This window comes from Pygoscelis adeliae, unplaced genomic scaffold (assembly GCF_000699105.1).
Source record: "Pygoscelis adeliae isolate BGI_AS28 unplaced genomic scaffold, ASM69910v1 Scaffold103, whole genome shotgun sequence".
Lineage (NCBI taxonomy): Eukaryota > Metazoa > Chordata > Aves > Sphenisciformes > Spheniscidae > Pygoscelis > Pygoscelis adeliae.
Window position 1 is genome coordinate 951,574 of NW_008824723.1, and position 13,237 is coordinate 964,810.

The 13,237-nt window shown below is 41.0% G+C and overlaps 1 protein-coding gene across 1 annotated transcript; it reads right to left on the reverse strand.

Annotated features, from left to right (window-relative positions):
- Positions 1 to 209: 209 nt before the first annotated feature.
- Positions 210 to 10,129, reverse strand: ZHX1 (zinc fingers and homeoboxes 1). The gene is made up of 2 exons (XM_009323336.1): positions 6,949 to 10,129; positions 210 to 425 (listed from the first exon to the last, which is right to left on the reverse strand). Exon 1 carries the CDS (start codon positions 10,103 to 10,105, stop codon positions 7,481 to 7,483), a length of 2,625 nt encoding a protein of 874 aa, XP_009321611.1. The 5' UTR covers positions 10,106 to 10,129; the 3' UTR covers positions 210 to 425; positions 6,949 to 7,480.
- Positions 10,130 to 13,237: the final 3,108 nt, after the last annotated feature.

Consider the following 13,237-nt stretch of genomic DNA (forward strand, 5'->3'; position numbering starts at 1 on the left):
ATCACATATCAAAGAACACAGGCAATAAAGCCCATCTTACTAGAACATAGAGTATTAGGCCAAACAAAATATAAGAGGACAAAATCTAGTGGTCACTGAAGCCTCTTTAAAAAAGGTCTAAAACAGAATGTTTCCATCATGTATCAGAATAAAAACGTACTGTATTAAATTTTTTTCTTTTTTTTTTTTCCTTTTTTTTTTTTTTACAAGCTGTCTTCAAATCAGTCTTCTATTTACAGTGCAGAACTTCTGCCAACTGCAGTAGTTTAACTTTGGCACAACACTAAGTTCCAATCCTTTTGAGTATTCAAGTCCTGTGTGTGTCCAAAAATTTTCTTGGTTTCACGAAAGATTAGGCCCATTCACAGTTAACCAGTTATCTTGAACTTTTTCAAGAATTGCTTCCCCTTCACCACATTGGGCAGCTACAAAGGAAAGACACTGTAAGCTATTGCATCATTCAAAAGAAACTCTTCATTCTAAACAGTGACTGTATTGTTGCTTCCTTTGACATCACATACACCAGACAGATCACACAGACGGCTACATACCGGACACCTTCTAAAAACCTTGCTGGTCGTTAGTGAATCGACTTCCTCATACTTCAAATACGTAACAATGCATTAACTTAATTTCATTTCACATGTCAAACAGGACATTTAAATATATTGCAATATATTATAGAAAATTGCAAAGCGCCATCATTTCTGTAAACGAGATCGACACCTGTTAACTCTCCTGTGCACATGAAGAGCAGTACCTAGTGCCACATTTTCTATACAATATAAAGCCTTCCCAGGTAGGGCAACTCATTTTAGTGCATTTCTGTACAGACTGTAAGCATACATGCAGATAGCCAACTATGCAAAATTGGAAACACTTTTGTAAGCTGGAACTGGAGGCAGGGGGAACATTTCGAAATCATAATGGAGCTCTTGTGGTTGATTGTTTCCTATCACAGATGAAGACTTGAATCTTCTGCCATTCTAGCGGATTCTTTACGGAAAGTTTCATGATAGGTATCTAGCATTGAATAAGCATAAGGTAATACTTTCATCAACTGGGACACAAATATTATGTGTCTTAACACATTCTAAGTTATGCACAGTCCAATATTTATATAGTAACCTTATCTCTAAAATACTTGAGAAACCCCAAATCATTTTTATGCCACAGTATTATAACCAAGGATAAGTTACTTTATCCACCACTGTAGTGCTACCTGCTCTAGAATAAAAGCAAAAAAAGCAAAAAAAAAAAAAAAAGGCCTCACGCTTCCCAACAAGTGTCCAGTCAGAAGCAGAGGTCAGTACCATTGCTAACCACAACACAAAGATCAGTGCCGCAGTCCAGCCAGCACGCTCCCAGGCGAAGATCCTTCTCGCCTAATTTCAAATGTCTGTAGCGTCAGTGTCTGCCCGCAAGCCACGTGTAACAGTCAGTGGAGTTTAGGGTGCAGTTTGTCTGACCAGCTCCAGGCATATAGGATGAACAGGCTTGCATTCATTAGGAATACTGACTAGCTACGGTGTCCTGCTCAAATGCAGATATCAACACACAATGAGACGAATCCCACCTTAATTCATGAGAAGTGCTATGGGATGGATCCTCAGTTACCACTCTACGTTTCACAATGTTGTGTAAGTCAGTTTTGCAATGACTATCCACTGAAAAAGTGCAGATGCTCTTCACCGCAGAAGGAGAAAACCCCCCAAAAGCTCAGACCATTAAACTTGAAAATACTGGCTGTAACCCACCTGTGCTTCAAAATCTCCCTTTTTAAAAGGGTGAAAACAATACAGAAATTTGAGCTTATTGAGTGTGTATAAGTAGCTATTGAGGGGATTTTTCACTTTCTGTTACAACTTTCATTTAAAAATCTTTTCCTACAGAATTTTAATACATGACCAAACGTCAAGTAACTTGACCCGATGAGTTTGTGTCATGCTACTTGGTAAATCTACTTATCCTAGGATATCACAAGCTTGATGGAGAATGCAGGTGTAACTCAGCACTGTTCAGTGCAGGGAACAAAGCCCTCTACTAGCCCTTCCCGTCTCTAATTTACACAATCATCCCAGGCATTATGAACAACTCTCAACAGTTTTACTGCTCTCTGATCATTGATACTATCTTTTCATTACTACTGAATGTAGGCAAAATTATTTTCCAAGAAAAAATAAATTAAATCAAAGAAAGTAGCTATATTTCATTGCACTCTATTTTTGTGCATTCAGGTTAGGGCAGGGATATTTAATATTACAGAAGCTTACAGATTATCTTCTCTCCTTGGGAGATATGAATATAGACAGATACAGGACTCGGGTGGAGGATGCAAATTGATACTGTCACATTTACAGAAGCAAATACTGATATCCAGCCTGAATACACAGTACTCTGCTAAGTGCAAAAGGGAAAATGCTCCCTCCCCACCTTAAACTACAGCTTGGTTACTCAGCAGCCAGAGACTAGTTGTCAGAGTTACTGCTGCGCTCTCATTTCAGAGGAAAACGGAGGAGGAAGAGAGTGTCTGCATCTTTGGGCTTTCTGGCCTACGGGGACTGCATAAGGCCATGAATCACTTTGTATGGGCTCCAGAAATGCTTTCTCTGCTCTGTAGAGGAGAAGGGAGTGCATCTGCCTGCCTCAAGAGTTCCTTGGCGAGCAGGAAGAAAATAGGCTTTTGCCCAAAGTGAGCAAATCATGCATTAGAAAAATTATTTCGTGTCATGTGTGGACATTGCAAGAGTTTCCTTCCCAATAATTAAAGTTACAGCCAGACACCATATTGCATACGATGTCACGAAAAAGCAGTTTTTAAAATGGTACTGGACAAGGTTAAAAAAGGGAATGGCCTCATTTACTATAGTGTATTAGAGATAATCCACTAAATTCTGATCATGAGGTACTAGATGTCTTTCCTCTCCTTTGCTTTCAAACAAAGCAGAGATTTCTATGTGCTAAAAATGAGTGATTGCAATACTTTACTTGTTCTACCAGAACAGCAAGAGTAAAACTTGTTTTGCTTATCAACTTCTAGGTAAGTGAGTTCTGCAGGGCAAGCAAAAGTCAAGAGCCTTCAAGCTTCTGTATTTTCCCTTCTTTCTACTTCTTACAAGCCAGCACTCTGTTAGTTCATTCAAACCTCCAGGGAGGAATAGGTCTGACTTTCTTTCCACAACAAACACTAACCTTGGGGTCATTAAGAGGTTGATACTGGGAAGACAGCACTGTTTAAGATGGAACCGTGCTCTTTCACTGTACTCAGAAGCAAGAGCAAAACATGCCATGAAGCAGCAGGATACAGTGACGCTGGATGCCTCACCCGGTTGTGACACTGCTTGCTTTCTTTTAGCCCTTCTCCCTCTCCATTCTGGCACAGGATTATCTTTATTCTCTCTTTAGCTGAATTCCAGAGACAGTTTCATCAGATCAGGTACTCCTGGCAGAAACAGCAGATGGAGAAGCAAGCTCTACCTTAGCTCTAAAGGAACTGATGCTCACAGCTGAATTCTGAAACAGTGCTCCCAACAAAGACTGAGAACAAACCAGCTACCTAAAGGTAAGATCTGAGCAAGATCAAAGACTTTCTTCATCTCCCTGTCAATGACAATCACTGAAGCCTGGCTCATAACTGGCTCAAACCCAAGAGGTGATGCTCCACGGAAATACAGAAAACATACCACAAGCTCATCTACACAGTTCTTCACCGAGCAGGGAAATCAACAAAACCCCACACGGACACTCACCCCAGGGCAGACATACTTTTCTTGCCCTTTTCCTCCCCACTGTCAACGTAGCTCAGTCCAAGTGGCTTCCAAAGCACCTTGAAGGTGTGTGTAAGCTACAAGAGGGAGCCAGGCTGCAGGGGCGCACTGCTGATGAGCACAGCGATGCTCAGATTAATCATAAATTAAGACACTTGCTGCAGTTCAGGAAGTTTCCTGTATGTAACTGGTAAAATGAGAAGGTGCCATATCCTCTCCACCTGCCAGTTAATTTCTGTTTCTCTCAGGTGACTATATAGTGTGCCTTGGGCACCTAGGTAAGGAGCACAGCAGCCTAAGGTTAGATGAGATGAATCTAGGCTAAACCGCTGTTACCAGTAGCTTTGAGTTCCCACCAGCCATGACCACAATTCACAGATAAAACAGACCAGCATGCTGACAGCTCTTTCCAATGCTTCTCCTGTCAGTCCTGATGCGGGAGGCCTCCGGAAGGAGTCTCCCTCTCTCCCAGTACGCAGTGCAAATATACACATGCTGTAAACATGAAATAAACTGGTAATTAATGGACTCTGTTTGTTCATACAGAAATAACGGACAGACTATGAGCAATAACGAATGCATACAATTGCTGTCTTCAGGCTGAACCCACCCAGACTTTTCTCATCCTTGGCACAACTGAAAGGATTGCAATGTGCATGTAGCCCAAAGGAAATGTGGGTACTCTACATCTCCCATTAGCTGACCCACAGCACATGGTTTAATTTAAATTTTATATTCTGCAAAGAGATGATGTTCCTCAAAGGGCTGTAAATATTATTATAACCACTGGAATACATGGAACTGTAATACAGCAACTGAAAATCTGGCCCAGTATACATCAGCCACCATCTCTGACCATTTTACTGAAAGACGACATCCAATCCAACTATATTTAGTCTGATAAACAATGTATTTCCTCTTCCTGTGTTCTTCAGACCAGAGGTGCTTAAGGCCTACTATCGTAGCTGAGTCTTATTTAACAGAACACTGCCAAAATGGAAAATTTCCCAGTTTAATCATATAATTAACTTGGATCTGTATTTTTTCCCATCTTTTAAAGAAGGTCAGATTTAATGCTAACCTAAATGCAGTCTCTGCTGACAAAAAATTGAGTTGTTTATTTGGACAGGTTGCTTGGGTGGGTTTTGTTTTTTTTTTTTTTTTAAAGAAAATTAATTCTGGGTCAACCTTAAGGATTAAGGCAACTCCAGATTTTGCTTGCTAGAGGCATATTCCCAAGGATTTTAAGGATTTGCTTCAATATTTTTGGAAACTTAAAAATAGCATCTCTCTCCTACTAGCTTTGTCCTTTCCCACTCAGCAAGCCCTGATTTTTGACCCTGTATTCCCAGTGGAGCTTGAAGCTAATGCGAGTCTTTCTTGTATCTGCTGGCATCTACAACAGCCTCATCCATACCATTACCAGCCAAACAAGAATACCTCCCAACCACATGCAGCAGTCAATGCTGAAAAGGCCAGATCCTGATCTCTCTTATGCCACCTCACATCCAGAGTCATAAGTGCTCCAATGAAATATGCTGACAACACAGTTTTACTTCTCCCCCACCCCAAAGTTCAACTGAGGGATTCTTGGCTAGTCCTCTCTAGCACCACTGGCCACTTTGTGCCCCATCAATTTGAATCTTGGAAGCCAGGAAATAGTTTCATCATCAAATTTGTATCACACCCCAAAAGCCATTGCCTTTTTCTTTCCAGCAATCTCAAATAATCAGAAGAGCTCACCCCAGTGAATGGCTTTCACACAGAACATCCTCCTGCAACTCACGCAGCCTGTTCAATCCGAGAGCAGAAGAGCAGCTACAAGTGTCCAGAGAGGAAGGTGAGTTAACAATATTTCTTTTGTCAGACGTTATTCCCTTTCTTGCTTTGACCTGGGTTTCACCCACAATCAGATATGAAAAACAGATCTAACAGGGACTCCTCTGCTTCAGAAAATCATGACTTAAAAGGACTTTCTTGGTCTTTTGACAGTTATCACAGTGAGGAAGAAAGAGTAATTCCAGATTAGGTTCTTGGAAATATGGAAACATTAGGACACATTTTCTCTACACTAATCCGTCTCTCATTGGTCATCAGATGCAGAAGCCTACAGAGAAGATGCTGACAGATGTGCAAAAGGAGATTGCTAGTATCCTTTCTGTTAGTGCCAATGTAAAAGCAGACAACGCTGGCGACAGCAGCACCAATTCATCATTATCTTTTAACATCTAAATATAAAGTAACTTATCCCTAAGAAATGCAGACTGACAGTAGCAAGAACACAAACTACTCTTCCTCGGAGTACCAGTTCTCTAGGCTGCCAGACATCTGCCTAAACTAACTTCCGTGAATTTGGCCCATTGTTTTGAAGTTGGTAATTCTAACTCTACTATGATTTCAATGTCTTAAATGCCCCCCCCCCCCCGTTTTAGAGACACTTATTCAAGATGTAGATGTTTCATGTCAGATTAAACTCTTTCTGGAGTTCAGTTCAGGTAGATCAAACCACCTCCAAAAATAAGTGCATTCACCCAGCAGCCCTAAGAACAATCAGCATAGTGGCGAGCTCAATCCATTAGGATGAATTTAAGTTAAACTTGCACGCAAATGATTCAACTGGGCTATCGCTGAAGAACAATTAAACACTAGCATGTTTATCATTCCTAAGCATCGAAAAGCCATATAACTTCATTTTTTGTCTGAGAATTAAACATCATGTCATTGCCACAACTTACTTGAAAACCTTTCTTACTAGCACCTGAAGATGCTTTTCGTCTCTGTATCTGTGTATTCTCACAAACCCCTAAGCAACTCTGAATGACTTTTAGGCAGTTTCCGCATCACGTTTACCTTAAAATTCAGTGTAAGATTTCAAGAAATTATTCTTTTAGCTAGAAATACACATCCTTTGTCTTACTATTTCCAACAAAGGAAAGAACGCACAAGCTAAAAATGAATGTTACTATTAACTGCATCAAGTCTGTCAGGCATTTAAATTAAATTTATGTAGGATACACTGATTAAATGTAACGAAAAGCATCTTCTAGCATTAGACTCATTCAGTTAGCTCATAATTATCAACAAGGAACATTTCAGCACAAGTTCTGTAAACCCAAAACACTCTGAAGATACGCAAAAGGTGCCAATATCACCTCATTTTCTTAAACCAAGCAATCCTCACCCCTAGGTTCATTGATTCCTTTGTAACACTTTTCCCCTTCTCTTTTGTTTTGAACTCCTTCCGTAAGAAATAAACCCAGGCCTTGAAACCTTTCAGGTGAAGCGATGTTTGCAAAAAGACATCTTAGGTTTTTGTATTTTCCTCCTTCATGAGCAGGCTATGTTCTCCTACATCAACGAAAAAATGCATCTGTGTTTTTTTGGAATTAAACAACATAAGGCAATTAAATATTGAGAAGCAGTCACGTGAATGATGAACATGAACCTTCCCATTGGTAATGTGGAAGAGGAGGAGCTGAATTGGATCTGATTTATAACCCCATGTCCTAGGCTAGGCCTGAGGATGTCCATCTCTTGTAGCAAGGAAGCAAATGGTTGTTGCCTGCACAGATAGCATCTTGCCCAGGTTCTTTTAGGTGGAAGATGCTAAGCAGGTGCTTGCTAAACTGAAGGCCATGAAAAATCATTTGGCTCTTCACCATAACATCAAACCTAATTCATAGGCTTTTGGCACCCAAATCCCAAATTGCATGTCAATCTGATTTTGAAAGTTTACGCTTAACATGTCGGGGGGGTTCCCAAGTATCACTATCATCAGTTTCTTCCTCATCTTCCTGATCTTCCAGCATTTCATCTTCCTCCTCATTCTCATCAAATAGCTCTATTCCAAGTTCTAATCTTCTTTGCCTTTCTGCAAACCACTCTCTGACCTGCTCATATCCCATGTGAGATTTGGCTACCAGTTCATCGAGGTCTTGCTCATTAAGGAATTTGTGTTTCATATAGTAGTCCTTCAGGATTGCTGTTCCAGTTTTGAATTTTATGACAGACACACCTCTGTCCCAGCAATTTAACCTCTTGCTTCCCCGAGGCCTCCCCCGAGGCCTCCCTCTCCCCCTCCCTTTTGGTCTTCCTCTCCCTCTCTTCCTTGCAAAGCCTTGGCCGTTCAGACTGTTTGCATTGGCGCTCTGGTAATAATAATACCATTTCAATCCACCATTTTTCCAGGCATAGCGAGTATCTCCAAACCAGCTCACAATTTCTGATCTTGGGAGCCCAGTTTCTTCTGCCAGCTTGTTGTATTCTTGTGGAGACGGCCACTGAGTACGGACGAAGGAACTTTTAAGCATGTGCAACTGCTCTGGTGATTTTTTGCCTATTTTGCTTGAAGTGGAACACCCTGATTTTGCTCCTGCTGCTCCATCTCCCACAGATGTTTCTCCAGCCTCTTCTTTTGAGCTGCCAGCATTGCTCTCATTCAAGTCAGCTCCCTCTTCCTTTAAGACATTTGATTTCCTTCTTTCTGTAAACCAGGCATCAATCTCTCTCCTGGTCAGTTTGGTTTGGGCTCTTAACCTATTCATCTCTTCATCAGTAAGGACAGGGTTATTAAGAAAACTTGCTTGGAGGACTTGCAGCTGTTCAGCAGTCTTCTCTTTGAATTTCTGTGGGGTGAAATCAGGAAAAGCGCTCCACGATGACTTGCTCTGCGGAGTGACTCCCGTTGGGGACTCATTCATTTCATCGCTTGAATCAATAACAATGGTGGCACACGAATCACTGTTGAGATGAATCCCATGATTATTCTTCGAGTTTCTCTGATTGTAGCGTGTATCGCTGAACCACTTTTTGATCTCTCCTTTAGTCAGGCCCGTTATTTTCATAAGTCTAACAATTTCTGAATCTTGAGGAAACTGATTTTTAAGGTAGCTGACTTTCAATTCTGCCAGTTGTTCCTTAGTTTTTTTTGCTCGGATGCCGAAGGAGTCAGGATTCATCAGTGCAGATTCATTTTTGATAGGCTGAGGGGCTGGAACGGCAGCTACTTGTTTGGTTTCTGCAATAGGCTGAGCAGTGTGAATCTGATTCTTCTGTAACTGTGTTTGGTTTGGGACTCCCGCTACAGTCAAAGCTATTGGGGCTGTTACCGGTAACGTATTTGCACCTGCAACTTGAGTGAGAACAAGTCCCGGCTGACCAACTATTTGGCATGTCTGTAAAATTGAAGGTAAACCATTGCTAGCGGCAGAAATGTGTGCTGGAATAACAGTAATTGTCTGTGGCACAGTATGCACTGTGCCATTAAATTGTTTCCTCCTTGCTTCCTCCACTTCCTCCGGCGTCCAGCTCACACCATGTTTCAGACGCTGGGCAGAAAACCATATTTTAATCTGTTCCTCTGTGTACTTGGCTTGAGTGGAAAGAACAGTGATTTCCGACATGGTTGGATATGGGAATTTGTTGTAGGTATTAAGCAAAAGAGGATTATTATCCAAAGCAGTATTATAGGCTGGAATGCTATTTACAGGTATTAGGACTTTTGGAATCAGGTTTGAGTTCTGTGGAGCTGTAACAGCTGTTATAACCTGTGCCACCCCAGGCTGAAGCACTGGGGCTGGAGTCACTACCGCACTAGCCACATCTGCTGCACTGCAAACAACTGAATGGCTTGCTTTTGACTCAGAAACTGCCGGTGGTGGGTTTTCTACTACTTCTTCAGAGTTTGGCTCATTTTCAGTTCCCTTTTCTTCACCAGGAACGTCATCAACTACATTGTGGAAAACAGCGATACGTTTAGTCTCGGTTTTGTTTTTCATCATTTTCATTATAGGAGTTTTGCTAATTGAGATCCCTGATGAGGGGACCTCAGAAGAGTCGGCCGGTTCAGCGTTTTCTTCTCTAACAAAACTCCCATCAAAAGTGAGATCGTTTACTGTTTGTTCAAAGATTGTCTGATTATTACGTTTCACCATGGTCAATTTAAAATTCTCCTCTCCAGGGTGGTACTTCAAATTATGTTCTGAGAGAGCATCATATCTTTTGGTAAGGAAATTGCATTCTACACAAACGTAGGATGAATTTAATACTACATTGGGATGTTCTGAATCCACATGAAAAGTAAACATATTGAGATCTGGAGTTTGAAAAGTACAGTATTTACACTCGTAACCACCTTCTACTTTATTTGTATTTTTCTGATTGTCTGAATCCACATACTCATGAACATCCTCATCACTTGTTACGCTCTCTGCTGTAGGGTTGTCTGCTGGCGCAAGTACAGGTGGCCCTTCCTCCAAGTCTGATACCATTTCTAGATCCGGATCCTGCTCGTTGGCTAAGACCATGCATGGTGTTGTTGATTTTCGTTTACTTGCCATGCCTGTTATGTGAAAATGATACTGACGGGTCAGATACAGACTTAGCTTCAAGCTCTTCTTGATTAATAATAATGGCTTTCGGTACTTCAAGTCAGTTCTTGTAAAGTCTCAACATTTATCCCATTAGCAGCTTTTCTTTTGTAGTGCAATCAAATTAAAAATAGATAGTTGAGGATGAAATGTTGAGACACACTGTTTTAAAGTCCACATCCACCACCTGTAGCAAAGAAGAGACAGTGGAATTAGTTCAATTTAAAGAGTAACTTCTATTCTGCTACATATTTTGGCTTAAGGTAATTCAGTCCTTTGGGGTTCAATCTGCCACTGTTCATCCCCTGAAACCAGCAGACCCATTCCAGAAAGAGATACTCAAAGCTAAGTTAAGAAAGGCAAAATCCAATCCACTTACTACAGGCTGAAATTTGTTTTAGTTCATGTCAATGCAGTGAAAGGCATAAAACACAGGATGGTGTGAAACAGGTAACTTTCTGACTGTTTTCCTTTCTTCAGAAGCCTTTTTCTTGGCACAATGCTGAGGTCAGTTGTCCTATGTAATTTTTGCAGTCTTGCCTTTGGACTGCTTTGCCTATGCTAGGACAACGTCTCTCAACTGCCTTGTGAGCTCAAGTCCTTCCTATCACAAACTCGACCCCAGTATGACACCTCCACTACTGACTCTGACATGTCTTTCATGTCAGAGGTTGTGAAGGGTCCCAGAAAAGGCTGGTTTAGAGTGTTTCTCTATTGCATTGTATATGCGAGCATGAGCATGTGCAAGGCCTTTCTCCCAAGTCTGAAAACAGGCAAAACAATGCCTTTTTAAGGCACTTCGACAGACAAAAGATTATTATCCTTTCTTCCTAGCTCCCCAAATGTCATTCTCCAATTGAAGACCAATCCCAAACCAATAAAAGTTGATTGCTAGCACATGGCAATTAACTAAAATCTGTTTTCATGCCTCTAAGCATTAACAGGGACATGATTGATTGTGTGAACTGTACCAGAGAGAAAAAGCATTAGACTGATTTAGCAAGCAGAAGCCAAACAAAATTATGTATTTTCTGTTCATAATTCCTTGTCCATTTCTAAGAAAAACTAAAGTGCCACCAATAAATTTGAGGCCTACAGAAATTCAGAGAATAAATGTAACCTTAAATAATTAATAGACTGGAGTGAGTTTTATCCCACAGGGACCACAACTAGTCTGCTGGAAATGACGCACAAACTTCTACAGAGGGTTATAAACTCTGTAATAGTTTTCTTCTTGAAATAAAATCAGACACTGATTCCTTATGCCAGAAATTCTATAGGTACATGAATTTTTAGACAGTGGAACATCATCTACTTCCCAAAGTCGGGGCATGCTCAAGTTCAAGGGGAATATTCAGTAGCTGTTTCAGAAGGTTTAGAAAGGGAACAGCATCTAACAGGTTAAAAACAGAAGGCCAGCTTTGTTCACGATAAAGTCTTAAAGGAAAAAGAACAGTGTAAAAGAAAGAAAGGCAGTGACAAGAAATGAGAAGGGGAAAAGAAATACTATTTTTCACCGTATGATAACATGATCCTTTCTTTTTGATTATGGGAGGGCAGAGGCTGTGGATAGGAAGGAAGGTAAATAATTCTTAGCTTCACATTTTTTCTTTAGGCAAAAGACAAAAGTGTTCATCCATAGCTGCCACCCAGTGCTGCTCCACAAGGTCTGTTTTTGAAACTGTGTGCCTCACCTCACTTTTTCATAAAAATCCTCCCAAATGTTTTTAACAATCACCCTCTGCACTACTTCTGTGCCTACATCCGAAGTGCACAGCCTGACATGATAGGCTTTTTATGCCAAGGATATGGTTACACGGCATTAAGGTCACTGACAATGCTCAATAAATCTTGGGTAATCATCATTCCAGGATGACAATTATTTAATAGTATTGGAGTTGAAAGATATGCTTCTTCCACAAGTTAATGCTGGCAGTCTGTAAAACTGCACAGAAGTGTAAAAGGTATTTATTTTAATGTATATACAAAGTCTGTATTGCAGGCCATCTCATTTATCTTTGCAGTGAGAGAACCATGAAGCAACGCTAAATGGATCCATTTGTCTCGGTGTCCTGAGGGACGAGAGGTAGAGCATTATTAACCGTATTGCTTCTCTATGGGGCTAGAGGGCTCTTGACAAAAGAAAGACAACTGCCAAGACTCAATGTTGAGAAATGCTCTTGGGGAAGAGCTGGGTGGTATTACCTAATCTTTCTGCAATCAGTAAAATTTCAGAAATGCCAGAAATGCCCTTTTTCAAAAGCTATTTAACAGCTAGTTTTGCTGACTGAAGTTGCAGTTTGAAAAGTGACTGCAGTACTCTGCAGTGCCTCATCCCTAGCGCAGTAGGATCTATATGCAGGGCAGCCTGAGTAAGCTTAAGGGCTTCTTGAGGGTCCCATTCTGGGATGGCACAGAGCGCACGTGAAAGCAACGTTTGACCTGACATGCAGTGTTGAAGCATGCTTGAGATAAGGCTGGAGATAACGAATAAAAGGGGAAACCTGTCCAACAAATCAGTAAGTGTTTTTCTCCAGCCCCCTCATTTACCCAATAGTGTTCATGGTGCCTGTAAGCCTACAAGTCCATGTGCAATTGCATCACCTGCAGCCTTTTAGCTAAATCTCTGTACCACATCTCTGTTTGCTGTGGTTCAGTTTCACTCACGGTGCACAGGCAGATTATCCTATCCCTCCACTGTTTACCAACTGAGCAACACGCTTCTTTGATGCAAGCGGGTCTCAGAAAAACCAAGCTGCATCTATGGTCTTCTGACTACACTATGCAAGATTTTTTGTTTTTTTTAAAGGATATTGCGATTTCAAAACCCTGTTTAATTCAGGGCTATGAAGAGCTGTGACAGCGTTCACTAAAATCTCAACAAAGCGAAATCCTTGCAGCCTTTCCCAGCCTTCTTTCCTCTACAGACTTTACAGAAACCTCCATTCCCTTCTCCTTGGTGCTAACGGGATTATTCTATCTGTAGCAGCCTGCTTGACATCTTCTCTCAGTTTACCAGGGGATTATGAAAACTCACACTCGAGTAGTTTATCAAACCAATTATGCATCACCCTTGTACTTCAGTGCCTCTAAAACACATTT

Bases quoted from the DNA above. Each gene is read 5' to 3' on its own strand.
- ZHX1 (XM_009323336.1), bottom strand. From the start codon at position 10,105: ATGGCAAGTAAACGAAAATCAACAACACCATGCATGGTCTTAGCCAAC.